At 38.5% G+C, this 18907-nt stretch overlaps 4 protein-coding genes across 4 annotated transcripts; 3 read left to right on the forward strand and 1 right to left on the reverse strand.

Annotated features, from left to right (window-relative positions):
• Positions 1-132: 132 nt before the first annotated feature.
• LOC103958797 (polynucleotide 5'-hydroxyl-kinase NOL9) lies at positions 133-4632 on the forward strand. Its single transcript, XM_009371119.3, has 9 exons — positions 133-426; positions 707-804; positions 948-981; positions 1650-1819; positions 2115-2298; positions 2736-2916; positions 3184-3283; positions 3585-3712; positions 4279-4632. The coding sequence occupies exons 1-9, from the start codon at positions 239-241 to the stop codon at positions 4330-4332; spliced, it is 1137 nt and encodes a 378-aa protein (XP_009369394.2). The 5' UTR covers positions 133-238; the 3' UTR covers positions 4333-4632.
• Positions 4633-5956: 1324 nt separating this feature from the next.
• LOC103938448 (probable myosin-binding protein 5) lies at positions 5957-9136 on the forward strand. Its single transcript, XM_018645262.2, has 4 exons — positions 5957-7083; positions 7245-8021; positions 8135-8397; positions 8539-9136. The coding sequence occupies exons 1-3, from the start codon at positions 6321-6323 to the stop codon at positions 8365-8367; spliced, it is 1773 nt and encodes a 590-aa protein (XP_018500778.2). The 5' UTR covers positions 5957-6320; the 3' UTR covers positions 8368-8397; positions 8539-9136.
• On the reverse strand, positions 9127-12083 carry LOC103958795 (serine/threonine-protein phosphatase PP2A catalytic subunit). Its single transcript, XM_009371116.3, has 6 exons — positions 11646-12083; positions 10792-10906; positions 10400-10508; positions 10236-10313; positions 9381-9572; positions 9127-9300 (listed from the first exon to the last, which is right to left on the reverse strand). Exons 1-6 carry the CDS (start codon positions 11896-11898, stop codon positions 9127-9129), a joined length of 921 nt encoding a protein of 306 aa, XP_009369391.1. The 5' UTR covers positions 11899-12083.
• Positions 12084-15630: 3547 nt separating this feature from the next.
• LOC103958794 (5-formyltetrahydrofolate cyclo-ligase, mitochondrial) lies at positions 15631-18203 on the forward strand. Its single transcript, XM_009371115.3, has 8 exons — positions 15631-15904; positions 15995-16135; positions 16255-16419; positions 16987-17028; positions 17143-17188; positions 17391-17461; positions 17593-17719; positions 17802-18203. The coding sequence occupies exons 1-8, from the start codon at positions 15631-15633 to the stop codon at positions 17812-17814; spliced, it is 879 nt and encodes a 292-aa protein (XP_009369390.2). The 3' UTR covers positions 17815-18203.
• The last annotated feature ends 704 nt before the right edge of the window (positions 18204-18907 follow it).

Consider the following 18907-nt stretch of genomic DNA (forward strand, 5'->3'; position numbering starts at 1 on the left):
GGTCTCTTTGGGCTTCGGCGGTTCGGCCCATCACTGACCAACCCGAATACGAATCCGAACCGGAACCGTCGTGGGTCAAACCAAGTAAAACGCCTTTTCCGTTGGAAAATCATGAAACCTGCATGTGCCATTGCAATTTTGCCTCCAAGCCGCGCTAGTTCTGCTCCGGAGCAACACACAGTAGAGAGAGAAAGAAGCCAAGAGAGAGAGAGGGAGAGGGAGAGGGAGAGGGAGAGGGATGGCTTCGCCGTCAGAACGCGAAACTCCGTCGCCGAACATCTACATACCGCCGGAATGGTCCGAGGCAGCAGACTGTATAGCATACGATTCAGTCACTTGGCCGCCACCCATTGCCTTAGTATGTGGCGCTAAAAACTGCGGAAAGTCCACCTTTTCCCGCCACCTCCTCAACATTTTTCTCCGGAGGTCAGTGAGCTTCTCAGCTCCCTTTCCCCACTTTGTAACCGTTGATCAAATTCACGGCTCTGATGATTAGTTTTTTGAGTAAAAGTTGATTTCTTTGTGTTTGTTTTCATGTTAGCTGAATTGGGTCACCTTATTTACCTGAATTCTCTCTGTTTTGGAAGTGAAATCTGTATAAATTTTTCATCTTTTAACTCGGTTTGTTTTGAATTTAAATTTTTACTACTTTTTTGGGTATGTAGGTTTGTTTTTTACCAATGTTTTTCTGTAATTTTGTTTTCAGGTATAAAAAAGTTGGTTACTTGGATACAGATGTCGGTCAACCGGAGTTCAGTCCTCCTGGTTTTGTATCTCTCACTGTAATAGATGAAGTCACTCCAGGCAATTGTTTATTTTCTGCACTTACTGTGAATAATTTGCTTTAGAATTTATAAGGATTGTTGATCATGTATTCATGTTAGAATAGCGATTTTGTTTGGTTTGATTGCTAATTGAGTTTTCTTTTCTTTTTTGGTTAAAAATAGATTTGACAATCCCGCATCTGAAGACACCGGAGAGGTATGAACAGTTTTCTGCCTCGTTATGGTTTTGAACTTGTTAGCAGTAGTAGTTATAGTGCTTACCGGAATACACTCAATATTATGTAGTAGATGACAAATATGTAGGGCAGAATATTGTTATTTGACTTTCCTTCGGAGCAAGGTTACTTTTTTTTTTTTGCTAGTTTCAAGCTGGGGAAAGGGTTTATCATATTCTTTACCATAAAGATTTCAATTTAGCTCATCAATGTTGTAGTAGACGTTGATTCCTTATATAGCATTTGGAATGGAGTGTTGTTCTCAATTGAGGAATTTAGGAACAATACAATTGGTATGAAAGTTCGGGACTTAGTAAGGGTTCAGTGAAGACATTAGTTGCTCTATAATTAAAGCTGTATGCATCAGTTTTAGATCACACAGTATAAACAAGACTTGAAGTTAAAATTATAATTACAAAGCTGGAAATTTTCTGTTCGCGGAATTTGAAATGGGAAGTAGTTGCAACCACTATGAATCTATTATCAACATTCCATGTAACTAGGACTAGTTAACCTGAGTTCAGTCCTCCGCTCCCTCTCCCTCTCCCTCTCCCTCCTGCTATGCACGGATTTTGTGATACTAGGTCTGATGTAATGAATAAAAGGAATCTTGGAATCTGATGACTTATAATTTGTCTCTTTTCCTCAGATGTCTTTTCTTTGGTGATGTTTCTTCGAAGACGAATCCTACAACATACTTGAATTCTATATTTTCTTTATATGATTACTATAAGAAGGAATACTGCTTATCTGACCAGAGTGATAGACCTACCAAGACTGGATTGCCTCTTGTTGTGAATACACCTGGCTGGGTGAAAGGTATGCTCTTTTAATTGGTCAATTGCTCCTTTCTTTTAATTGTGATTGAACAAGTTCTCCCTATCTGTAGTTTTGTTTGCTTGTTTGTTTGTCTTTCACTTGGTCAATTGCCCCCCTCTGGCTTTTTTCTGTGGATATTTTATGAACTAAATTTCCGCAGGTTTCATCTTATCCATGTACCGTTTGAGGCAAAGGCCAAGTGGCTATTTTATGAATCTTCTTTTGATGGTTATCGCTGTTTGGATATGAAATTTTGAATATTATATATGATTTCTTCATTCCTCTTGTGTACTAGGTGTTGGTTATGATTTATTGGTGGATATGTTGAAATATATTGCCCCTACCCATGTTGTTAAAATAAACATATCGGCCAAGAGTAAGAATCTACCAGGTGGGGCATTCTGGTTAGATGAGGATCATGATGCTATGCTAAATCTGATAGAGATCAATTCAGCTCGTCAGGACTCTTTCAATAGATCGTAAGTCTTAGCGTATTCAAGAATATCTGGAGACTTTCATTTTGGATGCAGGTTATTTGTACAGTTTTTTTAATTGCTTTTCCGCCCTTCCAGTACATTTAATTTCATTATTATTATTTTTTAATTCGAGATCATTTATGTGATGTATAATTCTTCTTTTACTTGATTAAATACTAAATTGCAGTGGTCACATTAGTTTCAGACCAAGTGCCAAATCTCTTTAGTAAGTTCCATAAAATATTTGTAGGAGGTGATCACTTTTAGTTAAGCTTAGAAGAATTCATCTTTTATAAAAGATTATTGAATCAAGTTATCAAGTGTCGGGAATTTACATAAATTATTTTGCTTCATAAGCAGCATATGCTGGTGGAAGAAGACAGGGAGTTATATGGATGTACTGGATTTCCCCGTGACATATTGTCTTTGTTGTGTTGCAGGGTTCTAGTACAAAAGGATGCACGCCTGTTGCGTGATGTACGAATACTGGCTTATTTCAGGCAGTGCTTTTCAAGTAGCCTAAACATTACTACAATCAAAGAACTTGCTAATGCTCTGGCCTCTCAACCTCCTTATGAAGTTCCAATATCTAGCATCAAGATTAGACATCTCCATTGTCAGGTCGGTTCTTAGTTCCTGACTGTTGATCGACTCACTGCAAGTTTTGGAAATTTTAAAATCTGTGTCCTTTACATGTACGAGTGAATTTTGCCTTCTATTCCTGTTTGCTGTGAGGGTCTTTAGAAAATGTTAGGGGAGAGCTTAGCGGTGATTACTTTTGTACCTCATAGCTTTTGATTTTGTGTCAACGACCAAGGGACTTTATTACTATTAATTGCTGTTATAATTTCAATTAAGGCTTGTAACAGTTTAGTTCTTTTATACCAGGTCCCAAGTGCTGAGAGCTTCTACAGTTTGAACGCAACCATTGTTGGCTTGGCAGTTAGCTCTGAAGGATCAAAAGATTTACCTTGGTGTGTGGGTCTTGGTAGGTTACTCTGTTTCTCAACATTTTGTCTATTATATTTTATCTATTATGTATAGCTTTGCTCATAATTTTATGTTTTCTGGCTCCAATACATGTGGGAGTGAGTTTTCAGAAAAATTAAGAAGACTTGGTTCAGGGTGGCAGGAAACTAGGTTCTTTAGTTTTTTATGCTTATGTTATTAGGGAAATCCAGATTTTCATTGTTGGTGCAATGCGGAAACATATAGATAGGTTGAAGCAATCAATTTGAACTAAGGTTCTTATGCATTTCAATTGATGCCTTTTTTTTTTTTTTAAATAGGAATTGTGAGAGGCATTGACACATTCAAAGGCTTGCTATATGTGATAACACCTGTTCCAAGAGGCACTCTGGAGAAGGTCAATCTTTTCCTGCAAGGTTATATCCAAATTCCTACTGTGTTGTTGCAGGTAACTGAACCCCTTCCATGTAATACATGTTTCAGACCAATTGTTTGCTTCTTCATAGTCTCTCACATGCATTCAAGTTTGGATTCTTTGCCCCTTTCCAAATACAATATAATCTTAGAGAAGGATTAACAGTTCGCGAAGAAACGTTCTTGTTGCATGGATAGTCAATCAGTCAGTTAACCACCATTACAGGGGTTGCTAGGTGTAGCGCATGTGCATGTGTGTGGTTTCGTTTTCAGAAACTGAAGATCTTCGATTGTGATTGAAATTTTCTCTAATACTCTAGTAGCACCATGTTAGGGAAGTTTATACAACAGCTAGGAGAATGTTATGGGCATGTCTACAGTAGTATACACATAATCACTCACATACACTGAACAAAATATCAGAATCTTGTCGTTGGCAGACTACTATTTTATTGGAAATCTAATGGAAGAAATTGATTCGCCACATTAAGGCTCGTTTGGAAGTGCTTTAATTCCCTTGTAACTTCCTTCAGTAAATGAAAAGAAGAACCTGCCTATCGGATCACCTAACATATATTACTGAATCTTTTGAATTTTCAGGTACAGGGCTGCATATCGCCTTACATGTCTGCAAATGTTCTCTCAACAAGCTAAGCTCGTTCGCAGTTGCTTGGGTTTCAAACGACATCCGTTACAGTCATTAAGCTAAGTTTTATCCCACCGTGCGAGAGACTGACAACCAAGAGGTCAGCTTGCATATGGAATTCCAAATAGACGATATTTTGTTATCGCGTGGATTTGATAGTAACGGAAATGTGAAATGGTTATATATGAACTACTGGATTATTGCTATACTATTTACAGGCAAGTGGTGATTACACAACTAGCAAAATTACATTTTCGTTGAAACTCGTACGCATATATCAAAAGTAATTGTTGTTGCTGTGAGTTGCAGTACTGCATTTTCAATTTATGTTTCATGGAGTAGTTTGCATTGTCGAATCACGCAACAAGTATTCTGAGATTGACAGATGGGTGATACAGAAAGGCAATGTAAATGCCAGGAATGGGTAAATTAAAGTGCCATCATCATCTACATTCTACATTTCTACAGAAGTAAATGCATTGCTGCCTGCCTTGCATAATTCCATTGGCATTTGCAAGCTTTCCAGAAGATAATTCAATGGGGTCGTGGAGTTTTCTATAAGCAAGGTTAGTGGTGTATGAAGCTTTGCTTGGAGAAGCTACATAATGTGATTGCATGTTGATCTTTTTCAATTTCGTTTTTTTTTTTTTTTTCATTTCTCGGAGCTAAAAAAAGACTTGGCGCAAAACTTAACTAAGCACATTGGCGTTCTAGGATTCATATAGTCGACCACACTTAGTGGGGTAAGGCTTTGGGCGTTATTTTTGGCACCGATGGTCCCGGTACTTTATCTAGATTTCACTTTTGTCACCTTGGTTTTTTTTTCTTACCATTTCCATCCTCGTAGCTTTATTTAGTCCAATCCAATCCTTCCAAATCATGCAAAACTCCCCTGAATCTAGCGTTGTCAAAGAAGATATGCACAAAAATGGATGTAGACGGATTGGACTAAAAGCGAACAAACCAAGACTACAAGACAAAACTGCAAGAAAAAAAATTACGTGGAGGACAGTGAATCGAGGGGACTATTAATGCAATTTGGCCTAATTTCGATAAATGACACAAAACTTAAAGTGGTTATTCCATGTACGCGGAACACTATCATGTAATATTATTATTACATTTAAATTATAACATGTGACAGATTGGATTTAAACTAAAACAAACCAAGACTACAAACAAGAAAAAAACTACGTGGAAGAAAGCGAATCCGGAGAGACTATTAGTGCAATTTGGCCTACTTTCGAAAAATGGCACAAAACTTTGAGTGGTTTTTTCATGTGAGCGGAGGAAAGTGAATCCGGAGAGACTATTAATGCAATTTGGCCTACTTTCAAAAAATGGCACAAAACTTGTGCAATTTGGCCTAGTTTTTTTCAGGTACACGGACCATCGTCATGTGGTATTATTATTACACTTAAACTATAACACGTGAAATAATAACACCACGTAACAGTGTTTCTGGTACAAAATCGCCTCCAAGGCTTATGATAGATAAACTAACCTAGGTCCTTATCACCCCCAAGATTTCTTCTGGAACACAAAGCTATAAGTAGAACAAATCAGTGGCTCAGACTCCTCTCACAAAACGCCAACGTTTAACCCTAATCCAGTTGGTTGGCAAGTGCATGATAGACCGTTATTTCAGGTACAAGCCAAGCCTAACAACCGCCATTTTTCTCCAAACCAAATTTTCCTGCATGTTTCCATGTATAGGCAGCAAAATTCCACCACCCAAAATTTAAAACCTTGCTTCGGAAAACCTTGCCCTCTCCTTCTTTTAGACATTTCACACACCAACACACAGCGAAAGGTCGTGATCTCGGAACGGTTTCGTGCTCCGCCAAGGTCATGATCTTAAGCACTTTTGAGAAGAAGCACTTTTGACTCCATTGTCGTGCTCTCTCTCTTGTTTCCGAACGAATTCAGATAGAGAGAAGGCCGGCATTTGTTTGTTTTACGGTTGTTTTCGTGTTGGAACAGCGAAAAAACCAATATGACGAAGCGATCTTTTACTCGTTATGTTGAGCAAGAGCTGGGGAGGGTGCCGCATTTTGTGCTCTACGCTTTGCTCGAATGGACGCTGATCATTCTGCTCTTCGCTGACGGGTTCCTTGCGTTTGTTGCCAACGAATTTGCCAAGTTCTTCGAGCTGCAAATCCCGTGCTGGCTCTGCACCAGAATCGATCACATTCTGGTTCATAGGGACCAGGGTTTCTATTACAATGACTCCATTTGTGAGGGTCATAGGAAAGATGTTTCGCATCTTGCTTATTGCCACAACCACAAGAAGCTGTCTGATATACGAAAAATGTGCGAGGCGTGCCTGCTTTCGTTTGCAACCGAGAAAGAATCTGACTGCGATACGTACAAGTCCTTAGTTGGGATCTTGCACAAGGATCTCGAGTGCTTTGTCGAGGATGATCACCACCAAATTCAGCTGAGTGTGCAGGCGGCAAGGACGTGGGAGGAGACGACGGGGCAGGTTGAGAAGAGCAACAGCATTGTTCGGGTTTCATGTTCGTGTTGTGGTGTGCCATTGAAGATGAGCTCCTCTTCCAACTCCTATCCCAAGGGGAAAAATGGCAGCGCATTAGCGCAGGCGCCCACGCCTTCTCCACGAGCACCCTTGAGAAGCGATGATCGCAGCTTGGACTTGCCCCACATTCGATGCACTGAACTCAAACTCATGTCGGGTCATGAGTCCGAGCTTCCAGAGGACGAGTATGGATCACAACCACCGAATCGTGACTCTCAGTGTGAGTTTAACGTAAAAACTTGTCATACATTATTTGCTCACATCCTTGTCTATTTATATGCCTTCATTCACTTCCCATTCCCAAACTTGTTTAAGCCTTCTTTTTTTTGTTTTTCGGTTTTTCGCAACCATTAACTGATTCGGAGGATGGAATTTGTGCAGCAGTCAAGGAAGATCCGAAAGCAGAAGGTGAAGATTTGGCTGATGATGCAAACAGGACACCTCTTTTCGGTAAAGGAAACAGGTTTTTCGGAATCCCACTTACAGATTCAGCTACAAGCAGTCCTAGGGTGGCAATGAGGATTTCGAGGAAATCGCCACTTGAAAAAACCGGCGAGTATGCCTTGGAATCTGTCGAGGAAAGCACTCCAAATGAGGCAGAGTGTGATTCCATTTTGCACCGGTTGAAGAGGCAGGTCCGGTTAGATAGGAAGTCGCTGATGGCATTGTACATGGAGCTAGACGAAGAAAGAAGCGCTTCGGCTGTGGCAGCGAACAATGCAATGGCTATGATCACCCGGCTTCAAGCAGAGAAAGCTGCTGTTCAGATGGAGGCCTTGCAGTATCAGAGAATGATGGAGGAACAGGCGGAGTATGACCAAGAAGCGCTGGAAGCTACGTATGATCTGCTTGCCCAGAGAGAGGAGGAGCTCAGGCTTATAGAAGCTGAAGTAGAGGCGTACAGAGAAAAATACGGATTGCTGAAGGAATTCGCTTACGAATCTGGTGATGAAGGCAAGGGGAAAAATGAAAGTGGAACTTCTCCCGGTGAGCCCAACAGCGAAAACACACAAAATGATCAACCAAAGGAGGAGAATGTAGAGGGAGCCCTTGCTGAATCTTTGAAGCCTTTGAAGGGGGAGAAAACCTACCTCCTCGGTCGGATTAAGAAACTCGACAAGAGAAGCAACTTATCCGCTAATCATCTGGATGAGATAGGTAACACACACAGACACACGCACACACGAACACACGCGCATAAGTAGAAAACGAGCATGTTAAATCTCTTTCGTTTCAAACAAATGACCCGATTTATGCTTCGAATTTGGCAGGAAACGGAAACAAAGCTGCTCTAACAAGGCAACTGTCAATGCTGTCTCATCTCAGTGAAAGGGTGAAGGTCCTTGAATCAGACACAGGATTGTTAGAGTATGCAGCTAAGACACTTGAGAAACATAGTGAAGGAACAAAACTCTTAACAGAGATAACTCAAAACTTACAGAAGCTTCGGCATCTCGTCATGATGCCACCGGAGGAAAACAAGGAACGCAACGGGTTACCGTAGATTTTTCCGGCATCCCTAATAGTTCCGATGGTAAAATCGCTTATACTAGTTCTACATGTTTTACATTACATCTCTCTCTCTCTCTCTCTCTCTCTCTCTCTCTCTCTCTCTCTCTCTTTAATTAGATAGCTTGAAATCCCAATTCATCTGTAAATCTATTGTTTTTACAAGGTAGAAAAGGTGAGGCCAAAACCTCACAGCCGAGGAGCAAACCCGGCCGTGGAGGACCAGAAGGGCCGGGCGAACCTCCGCAGACGGATTGTTTCTTGTCCATTAGAGAGTTCTTCTGTTACACTAGAGTCGTTGCTTCATGTATGGATCACCAAGCATATGATTTTCCTGTACTTTGTATTCTCTTTACCCATGAAGGAGGTTTCCCCTCCCTAAATCGATTATTTTTTGTCTCGGCCATGTCGGTCTCCCGACATGTAAATGGAAAAAACCACTTGGATTACCACCCAATTCGACAGATTACCAATCGTTCCGTTCACCGGAGACTGAAAGCAGCTCATAAAGAACATGTTATCGCTAATTCCGTCGTCATTCGTTTCAACTCTTTTAATACAAGACACGAGTCTTACTGAAATCATCCTATAAATCACATGAATTAAGCAGCAGAACAACTTTAACCAAAAGAATGATATGTTTTCTTTCCGTCTCTTTCTCAACTAAACATCAAAACTCATCTTCTTTGTAAGACAAATCTACAAAAAGCAACACGACGCGAGAAGATTGCTAATAGGCGGTACGCTATGCGGATTACAAAAAATAATCTGGAGTTCTGCGCGTTGTATCAGGTTCAACCTGACGCGGTGCTGGGTCGAACTGAAGGAAATTCTGGTCCATGTTCTCTCCAATCTCAAGAATTGCAGCCATATTTCCACAGCGATAGCAGTAATTTGGAGCACTAAACACCGTCACAACGTTCTTTTCCTAAAATAATTAAACAAAATTCAAAACATAACTCTGAAAGCATAAATTTGGTACGATACTTCTGCCTCTTTTGCACTAACCTGGGACCAATTGTAGCCTTCCATAACAAGCTGGTGAGCTCTAGAAATAAGACTTAGCCCGTTAGTGTGGTTAAACTGGGCTGCTATATCTTGTCCAAATGTATACCCTGCACCCCGAGGAGATATTCCCCACCCACATCGATCATCCGGGTCAGACCACAAGAGATCACACATTGGACCCTCATGAGGAACCTGCTCCATTCAAACAAGGGAAAATTATGATTACCACAAATCTTCTATACATATACCATGAAATAAGAATGCCATACGTGTACCAAGAGATGCCTATGGCAGCAGTCCGTAAATCGATATCTTGAAAAAAAGTCTTACATGGAAGGCTTTAATACAAGCCTAGAGTAAGTGATGTGTTACTTGAATATGTTTGAGCGAAGTTTAGTCAGCGATTTCTCTCTACACTAATATACTTGAGGGGCAAAAAGTGTTCAAGGAACTTAAATTGCATAGACAAGCGAGTTAAATATTGGAACTCAGGACCGCTCAAGTCTTATTTCATATACAAGTTAACAGGCAAGCAGATCTCAACAACCAAAGTAACATGGAACATGCAGATCAAAATCACGAAAAAATATATAAGCATACAATTTTGCCCTTTTATGTGGCAATTTTGCAAAATCACGAAAAATATATAAGCATGCAACTTTGCCCTTTTATGTGGCAATTTTGCCCTCCTATGTGGAAAGCAATTTGTGACAACTATGTAAGCATGCAACTCAGTTATATAGTTGTGTTAGTTTGTGTAACACACATAAAATAGACATCCTCATGAAAAAATATATTGTTAGAGAATACGAAGATGAAATAGAATTTTAAAATAAAGTCGAAACTTCAGTGTACCTCTTGTATCCGGTCCAGAGCACGAATATTGTCTAATGTATCTAACGAAGGAGAGAGTCCACCATGCAAGCAAAAGATCTAGGAGGAGGAAACAACGCTTGTTAAATGAGATAACGGAAATAACAAGATAATGATGCAGGACATAATATCTTCAAAAGTTAAACCTGACTCTCAATCAAGGCTGTGAGCGGCAGATAATCGAAAAGGTCAGTGAAAAACTTCCAGACGTTGGCATTTCCATATTTCCTCAAGCACTCATCATAGAAACCATACCTGAAAAGGCAACAGTTGACTGATATAAATCAGGATTTGATGCTTAAGAATCACTCTTACATCACTTCAACCAAATTTAGTTACTTCCTTTGAGTATTTGACAACTTAGTGAAGCGAATAAAGGTTATCTACAAATTATAAATGGCTTCTTTACATAACTAACCGAAACCTCCTCTGAATTGGTGGCAAATTCCACTAGTTTGTTTTCACTATCAATACTTGTAATGTAAGGTTGCACTTTTGGAGTTTGGAATGAAAACATTTGAAAAGAATAATGTCTTACACTTGAGTTATTTGCCGACTCTCATGATTTCCTCTTAGAATTGTAATTCTATCTCTGTAACGTACTTTCAGGGCCACTAGGAGTGTGACAGTCTCCACAGAGTAGTATCCGCGATCTGCATAAGAAAAAGGAAACAAGACAATTACTGAAAAAAGTTGCACAGGCATACTCTGGTAAAAAAAATGATTGAACAATCTACAATAGTGGAACATTAAATTACATCTTTTGTCATATAAGATTGCAACTGCATAGTCAGAGACTCAAATGACATTCAATTTCATGTTTACATGCAAACATGCCTAATTATCATCTTCGTCATCTTTCAAAAATTGACAGTATGCTCATTACTCAGAATAGGAACTAATTATAAATTCCGAAAAACAAAGATACAAAAACTATGAATTAAAACTAACTTTAAGGCTTGCATTGTAAAAATGTACAAAACTCGTGACTCAGTTAGACATGGGAAGTAAAGGAGGCCTCAAATTCAGCCTAGTGCGGTAACCCAAGTAAAATCTAATAACACAAACTCATCCTTATAGGGTAAAGCACGCACGAAACTCATCGTCCACTGCAACAGTTCATAACCTGCTGGAATCCTTAGAATACCGAAAATGACCAGCTTCAAACTCATTTTTCTTAAAAAAGCAACAGTCTGCTGCACCTTGCTGCATTTACATATTAACTAACTTAACCATATCAACTAAATACTAAAATTCACTGAAAGAAAAACATGAACAAACCACATTATCCAAAAATTCAATCTATTTCTAAATCTCAATAACACATAAACTAAATTAGTTAATTAATTACTTAATTAAACAACAAGGCTATGTGAAAATGCCCAAACTGACCTACATAGTCGCCCATGAAGAGGTAATTGGTATCGGGGGCGTTGCCGCCGATCCGAAAGAGCTCGACGAGGTCGTGGAACTGGCCATGGATGTCTCCGCAAACCGTGACCGGGCACTTCACCGGCTGCACGTTCCACTCCTCGACCAAGATCGTCCTCGCCTGCTCGCACAGCGTCTTCACCTCCGCCTCCGGCAGAGGCTTGCACTGCATCAGGTGCTCAATCTGACGGTCCAGATCGGCGTGCGGTGGCATCGTCGTGGATTTTGTTCGGTGCTCGTTGATTGGTGCACGGTCTGAGCTGAACTCGACGAAAACGGAGGGGATTCTAGGTCATGTCACCGGAGCGAGGTGGTGGAAATTAGGGTTAGGGTTTGTGGGGAGGGGATTTGGGGATTGGGTGCTGAAGCTCAAGTATTTTTGTTGCTGGTAACTGGTGCGCACATTGTATCAGAGATTCAGGGTAGGGAGTTTCCCGGTGGCGGTCCCTATAGTTTTATGTATTTATGTAGTTGCCTCCCATTTTTTGAGATTTTTGGTTTTTAGCCCGATACTGTAGCCATTAATTCCAGATGCGCCATTTACAATTTTACATATTTCAGTTTTTTTTTTTTTTCCTTAAATTATAGAAGGAAGTTCGGAGCGATACAAATCCGATATTATTAATAAAATAAGGGTTTCAAAAATAGTTACAAGCGATTTTGATTGACAGAAAGTACTTTTAGCCATCCTAAAGCATTTTTAAGGGTATTATTGGATGGGTAGTGCATTTTTTGAACATTTGACAAGCATGTATTAGACCGATAAATCACTAGAACTTTGTTTTTCTAGAAAAAAAAAGGGTTGTGGTCGTCTTAAAAGATAAGCTACTCATGTGTGTTGCAACAATAAAAAAACGTATATTTTCTCATAGAATATAGGAAATTACTTTAATTTAGACAATTTTAATAAAAATTACAGAATTAAGAATTACATTACTTCTAACTTGTCTAAACTCTATTCGTTTTAATTTGATTATATTATATTTTTACCAGGGATATTATCATTTTTATGAGAGAGGATAATGAACTCAAATCCGATGAACAATGGTTAATAGAAATTTTATGACGTCCATACAATAATTTATTTAGGAGCTGTTAATAATTATTTTATTTTTAACTTTTTAAAAGACTAAAGTTACTTGGTGAGTTTTTAAAATTGCTAGTTTTAAAGAAACACTCCTGATACTATTAACTTTTAATGAAAAATCACATTTTTACCTTTCACTGATACTATTTTCTACACATTTATTTGTCATTTTTCATTAAAACTAAAGTTTTGTTGAACTTTTCGTTAATTTTCCTTTTAAAATTGAGTACTAAACAACTAAAACAAGTGTTAAATATTACCCAAAAAAATAATAAAAAAGATTATTAAACGACTTGAATTCTAACTACTTAATTGTAAAAATGAGAAATTAAACGGAAACATTTTTTTTTTTTTTTTAACAAACGATATTATATACGCTAAATGGGAGGGGTGGGCTTAGCCTCACAATGAGCTAGCAATAATGTGGTTCAAATTTGCCTTTAACGAGAATCGAACCTAAGACCTCTCATTTACAAGTGAAAACCACTAAACTGTAATATTAAGTAGTTAAGCGAAAACTTCATTAAGAGAATAAAAAAACTCAAATGAAAAAATATCAAGAATTTACTATTAATAGCCAAAATTCAACACTTAATAAATGTGACTTTTTATAAAAAAAGAAAAAAAAACTTTCAAATATAGCAGAAAACTCACGTGAATAGACCTAAATGCCCTCAGAATTCAAAACCCATTTGCCCAAAAAAGCCAAACACTTGAATTGATCTCCTCGACATCTTTGGATTCTGAATTCTCATTAGCATCTGAATTTCATCTGACTTTATGAAATCAATTGTAATCAATCTGATGAACAAATATCACGAGCAAATTCTTTTGCGTGATTTCAGTTCAAAGAAAGGGCGAAAGCTAAGATCGAAAGATTGCTTTCATGCAAAAATTTATGTTTTATGTAATAAAAGAGTTGGCAATGCCAAACATGTGGATGAATAAATGGAAACTTATGTACGAGTGAGAGTTTTCTCTCATACTGAGAGTCTTCCTCACCTTCTGGTATGAGTCTTCAAAAATCAAGAACACCTGGTGACATCGACCCTAGCTGCGGTTGGGGTCGGTCGTCGTTTCCTCCCTTCTTTATTTCTCTCTTCTGTTTTTTGGTTATACTGCTCTCTCTCCCCCTGCTTTCAATCCAGATATATTCTTTCCCTCTTGCCCAGTTGATGTCCTTCTTCTTTGTTTATCTTTATTTAAGTTTTTAACCATGAATATCTTGGAGATCGTGTGTCGAGCTCCGGCGTTTTCACTGGCTCGGGTGTTTCCTACACCACCACCTTCTCCTGCTTATCTGCCGGCAACGTTGTTCATGGGTTTCCACGGACTTCATCCTGATAGCTGGCATCCGTTGTGCTGTTGTTGGCTATCCGCTCTTTGTGGCTGTGCTCGTGGAGCATATCGGGGTAGGATGCTGCGTCTGAAGAGGGAATTCTCGACTAGGGAGGAGGACTTGGACGGATCGGGGTTGCTTCGGAGGAGATGGTTGGAGTGGATGCTTCTAGAGTTTGTAAATCAATCTTTGTGTTTGGGCTGCAACAGTTGGTTAGCCCTGTTGTACTTTGTTTTGTTTTGGCCCACTTTTTGCTTATCCATGTGTTAATTTTGGACCTTTGTTGTATGTTTGTTTGCTTTTGGTTTGTAATAAAAGGTGCACTTTGACCAAAAAAATAAAAAGATTTGGCAATGCCGAGCCTGGACCTTTGTTGTATGTTTGTTTGCTTTTTGTTTGTAATAAAAGTTGCACTTTGACCCAAAAAAAAAAAATAGAGTTGGCATCAGGGATTTACACAAAATAAACCCAAAATAGTTATATGTGCAATTATCATATAAAAATTTTCTTAACAAGTGTCAAAGGTCAAAAAAAAAAAAAAAAAAAAAAAAAAACTAATGAAAAATGTTTGAAAACTTTGAGTTTTAACGAAAATAACAAAATAAATGGTAAAGTGAATAGTACCAGGATTGACTTTTTAGTATTAAAAAATGATTTTTCATTAAAATGAATAGTACTTGAAATTTTTCTTTGAAGTTCAAAAAAAAATAAAAAATAAAAAATAAAAAAAATCTACTAGTCTTTATCTTGGTGTTGCTGGGATGTCCCTACATGTTTGGTGCACAACGTGCGGCTCACATGTTTGGTGCATGTAAGACAACCCACAGCCTGTTCCTTGCAAAATACAGTCGAATTGGTCAATTAATTGGGAAGGACAACCTGCTTTCTCATGTAACCAGTAATTCAGACTTGTATTCTCCATATACGAATACATTAACAAGCGAACTCCATCATGCAAGCAATAATGTTTGCATTCCACCAGACCCAAGTCTTCTGAAGTTTCTTAACAGCTAGTCTGGTCCCATTCACTGAAGTTGCTCTGTAAACCGGACCAAAACCTCCACACCATGATGTTTGCTTGATTGAACTTGATTTCATTGGTGTTGACTAGGAACACTATGACACCACAAAATATGGTGGCCTCTCATTTTTTTTATTTTTTAAATTTTGATCTAATAGGGTTTTGTTATTGGGTTATGATATCTACACACTTTTTTGTACTGTTCACACATTTTTTTAATTTTTTACCATCGGATCAGATAAATTGAAGAAGATCAACGAACAAAAATTAACAAAGGGTGTGTGAGAAATAAAAATGGTGTGTGGATGGCACACCCCTTCTTATTTGTTTTTAATTTTGAGAGTATTTATGTCTATATAAGTGGTTTTTCTACTATATTTGAAAGATTTTATAAAAAGTGATATTTATGAAATTACGTGTTAGATTTTGATTATTACTGATAAATACTTAAAAAAATATCAGGAAACAGTATTTTATTTGACAACTGGGACGCGCGCGCATGTCTGGTAGGTTGGTGGTGGCGCTGATGACCAAGTGGTGCACATTACCAACCCCACCAGCCGCAGCACCTATCCCCCTCCACCTCTCCGGCCGTGCCCTCCTCCGCCCACCACCTCTATACGCACCACCGCGCGCCACCCGGACAATCGCAATGAACACCACCAATCAAGACCAAGACTCCCTCGACGCTCTATTCAAGCAGAAAAGAATCCTCCGCTCAAATGTCCGCAAAGCCCTCAAATCCATGGATCCGACACTCAGATCCCATGAAGGTAATTACCCAATCTTCACTATGTCTCTTTGCTGCAATGCCCATTTAATTGGAATTTGATAAAATTTAATTAAATTTGTTGGTTTTTTAGATAATGCAATTCAGAATATTGTATTGGAAGCTCCATGGTTTAAATCTTGTCAAAGACTATGTGCGTATATAAGCTGCAGTGCTTTGAGGGAAGTTGATACCTGTAAGTTACTGTCTGAAATTCTTCAGAGTCCACGTAAAGGTCTGATTTTTTATCTGCTCATTTCGAAAATTCGGTTTTTTAGATTGATATGGTGCTTGGAAGTGAAATTTTTTGAGAAATTAATTGTGGGTTACTTGTGTTTTCTGTGTTATGTGAAGAGGGTGATGTGCAGCTGAGGAAAAAGCTCTATGTTCCGCGTGTCGAGGACAAGAACAGTCACATGAGAATGCTGAACATTTCGTGTATTGATGATCTTGTGGCGAATTCGATGAATATTTTGGAGCCTGCTCCGGTGGATTCTGATGGAAATGAACGCAAAGATGGTAATGTTTCATTTGTTCAAGAGGAAGAAGTTACAAATTTACTGGTCAATTTACTTGTTCTAAGCTTGATCCCACATAGACTAGCCAAATCTTAAGTTATTTAAGTCTCAAAGTTCAATTTTTAGTGTTTGCATTGAAGTTTTTGAACTTAATAAAATGAGTGGTTACTAAATGGATTAGCATATATTAACATGGACATTCAAATATTCAAACTTTTGCTCCATTTGAAAGTGATTTTGTCAAACCTTCAAAGTTTCTGATTAGTGTCTTCTATCTAAAATGCTAAAGCAAATGTCTAAATCCAGGTAACGGTGGGAAAAATTCTCATTCATACAGCTTTCAAACCAGATTAAGCATCAGAATGTTCATTGGATTGTTATAGAGTAATTTCTCAGTGACAGGATAGGTAGAGGAAACATATTATCATTTGTTTTTTCGGAACTTATGTAGGATTGGCTTCATAGATAGCATGAACACTTTATTTATGTTTACTAGAAGGATGTAGGATGGGTTTCATTAGATGTAATTCGGTTAAAATTCATATCTAAAGGATCTCTCTTGGTGCAGTAATGCAGGCAAGTGACCCAGTTGATTTGCTCCTCTTACCGGGTATAAATTTTCTTCCTACCTTGTATTAAATTGCTCATCCATTTACAGGATGTGTTATAACTGTCAAAGTCAAACGGTAGTTGACTGTATATGGTTATCCTTTTCTTTTGATAGGACTAGCGTTTGACAGATCTGGGAGACGCTTGGGTCGTGGTGGAGGGTATGTTTATGCATCTTGGCCAATATAAAGTTTTTATTCTGTCTCTCAACTACCATGTGCTCAGTTGTTTGGAGATGTCACTGCTCGTTAAATACAAGGCCGAGAGCTGTGGATACCCTCTCCTTACATTTTTGTGAAGAAAACAAATTTAGGTATCGTAATTGAATGCATACCTGATGTTTCATGTGGTAAACATCTACAGTTATTATGATACCTTCCTGACAAGGTACCAAGAGCTTGCAAAGGCACACAATTGGAAGCAACCACTCCTTGGTATGCATCATTTTTTGTTTTCTCCCTTTAATTATAGCATACGTGCCTCGGGTACGAGTAAGTGTAGTCAGTTTTCTAGGTAATGGTTTTATTGTTGGCTTTTTATTTAAGATGGGTTGGTGTTATTGCAGTTGCACTGTCCTATTCTACACAGATATTGGATGAAGGAGTTATTCCGATCACTCCACATGACGTACTAGTGGATGCGCTTGTGTCCCCAGCGGGTGTGATCCCTATCAGCCCAACCGCTTTAGACAGGTATGACCAAGTAAATCTTCCATTAAGAGTTTTATTCTTCACTTTCTTTGGGTGCAAATTGAGATTCATTTAACATATACAGAATGAAGCTTTGAAAAAAAAAAATACTTGAAGCCTTCCAAGATCAGATCCTCGTGGAGTTTGACCCTGGCTGCCCCTGTATCTGTTAAAGGAAGTAATCGCGGTCTGTCTGAGATATAGGGCTTGGTGTTATCTGAGATATAGTTCTGGTTCCGTGTGGTTGAGACTTAAGAGTTAACCGCTGATTGTACAACCTTAAATCAAGACTCGGAGTTATTTGGAACATCAAAGTTCGGTTTTTAGAACGAGGATTTCATTTTTCTCTGTTTTTGTTTTGGTCGAATCTTCTGTGTTCTTTCACTTACGATTAAAGTGTAATGTTATTAGGGACATCTAAATTTAACTCAAATACTGCTTTGTTGCAGATTGAACATTTCTATCTGAAATATTGTTGTTTGGTGTTTGTTTTCTTGTTGGAAAGTGTGTGATACCGGGCTCATCAGCTTTCCATACTCATCGGTTGTTTAGGCTCGTCGGTAGTTATGCATCTCGGTTGTTCGAGCTCTTTGAATGTCTGTGGTTATCGATTGTCTGCTCGTTGTTGGACAATAGTTGATCGATGGGTCCACGAATGATCGGCGGAATTGGTCATATCCGGGCAGTACAATCTGCCATGAGTCATGGAGTTCTTCATCACAAGTAAAATTAAATGAGCGTGACATGGTGATAATTACTTTTTAGCCAAAATGGCCTTTGTGATCAATATAACTCCTAACTTTAGTCTTTGACAACAAAAATCGATAGATTTGGTTTATTGAGTTTGTCGACACCGTAAATCATTTTGATCATTCTATGAAAAATCTATCCATATAGTCCTTAAGTGGAGAGGTTGGTTTGAAAAAAATACCCTTGAAATGGAAGGACCAAAATGATTTATTGTGGACAAACCTAGGAATCACTCCATTTGATTTCCTTGTTAGCGACCAAAGTGAGATATTATGCCTATTTCAATGACCGTTTTAACTAAAAAGTCTTGTATTCACTAATCTTATACGAATTTCGAAGTTTGAGTCATGACCTCTTCATCAATAATAATTTTACAAATCATGTTTGATTCATGCTCACATGTGTTCACAGACTCTTTGAGATCATGCTTACGAGGTCCTA

This window comes from the organism of the source record quoted next, unplaced genomic scaffold, assembly GCF_019419815.1.
Source record: "Pyrus x bretschneideri cultivar Hongxiangsu unplaced genomic scaffold, Pyrus_bretschneideri_v1 Contig3, whole genome shotgun sequence".
NCBI classification, from domain to species: domain Eukaryota; kingdom Viridiplantae; phylum Streptophyta; class Magnoliopsida; order Rosales; family Rosaceae; genus Pyrus; species Pyrus x bretschneideri.

Excerpts from the sequence above, each read along its gene's own strand:
- LOC103958797 (XM_009371119.3), top strand. The coding sequence starts at position 239 with ATGGCTTCGCCGTCAGAACGCGAAACTCCGTCGCCGAACATCTACATA. Across the intron at positions 982-1,649 it reads CATCTGAAGACACCGGAGAG|ATGTCTTTTCTTTGGTGATG; the intron begins GTATGAACAGTT and ends TCTTTTCCTCAG. Across the intron at positions 3,284-3,584 it reads ACCTTGGTGTGTGGGTCTTG|GAATTGTGAGAGGCATTGAC; the intron begins GTAGGTTACTCT and ends TTTTTTAAATAG.
- LOC103958794 (XM_009371115.3), top strand. The coding sequence starts at position 15,631 with ATGTCTGGTAGGTTGGTGGTGGCGCTGATGACCAAGTGGTGCACATTA. Across the intron at positions 17,029-17,142 it reads TGATTTGCTCCTCTTACCGG|GACTAGCGTTTGACAGATCT; the intron begins GTATAAATTTTC and ends TTCTTTTGATAG. Across the intron at positions 17,189-17,390 it reads CGCTTGGGTCGTGGTGGAGG|TTATTATGATACCTTCCTGA; the intron begins GTATGTTTATGC and ends AAACATCTACAG.
- LOC103958795 (XM_009371116.3), bottom strand. The coding sequence starts at position 11,898 with ATGCCACCGCACGCCGATCTGGACCGTCAGATTGAGCACCTGATGCAG. Across the intron at positions 10,314-10,399 it reads CAGCCTTGATTGAGAGTCAG|ATCTTTTGCTTGCATGGTGG; the intron begins GTTTAACTTTTG and ends TCCTCCTCCTAG. Across the intron at positions 9,301-9,380 it reads AAGGCTACAATTGGTCCCAG|GAAAAGAACGTTGTGACGGT; the intron begins GTTAGTGCAAAA and ends TAATTATTTTAG.
- LOC103938448 (XM_018645262.2), top strand. The coding sequence starts at position 6,321 with ATGACGAAGCGATCTTTTACTCGTTATGTTGAGCAAGAGCTGGGGAGG. Across the intron at positions 7,084-7,244 it reads ACCGAATCGTGACTCTCAGT|CAGTCAAGGAAGATCCGAAA; the intron begins GTGAGTTTAACG and ends GAATTTGTGCAG. Across the intron at positions 8,022-8,134 it reads TAATCATCTGGATGAGATAG|GAAACGGAAACAAAGCTGCT; the intron begins GTAACACACACA and ends CGAATTTGGCAG.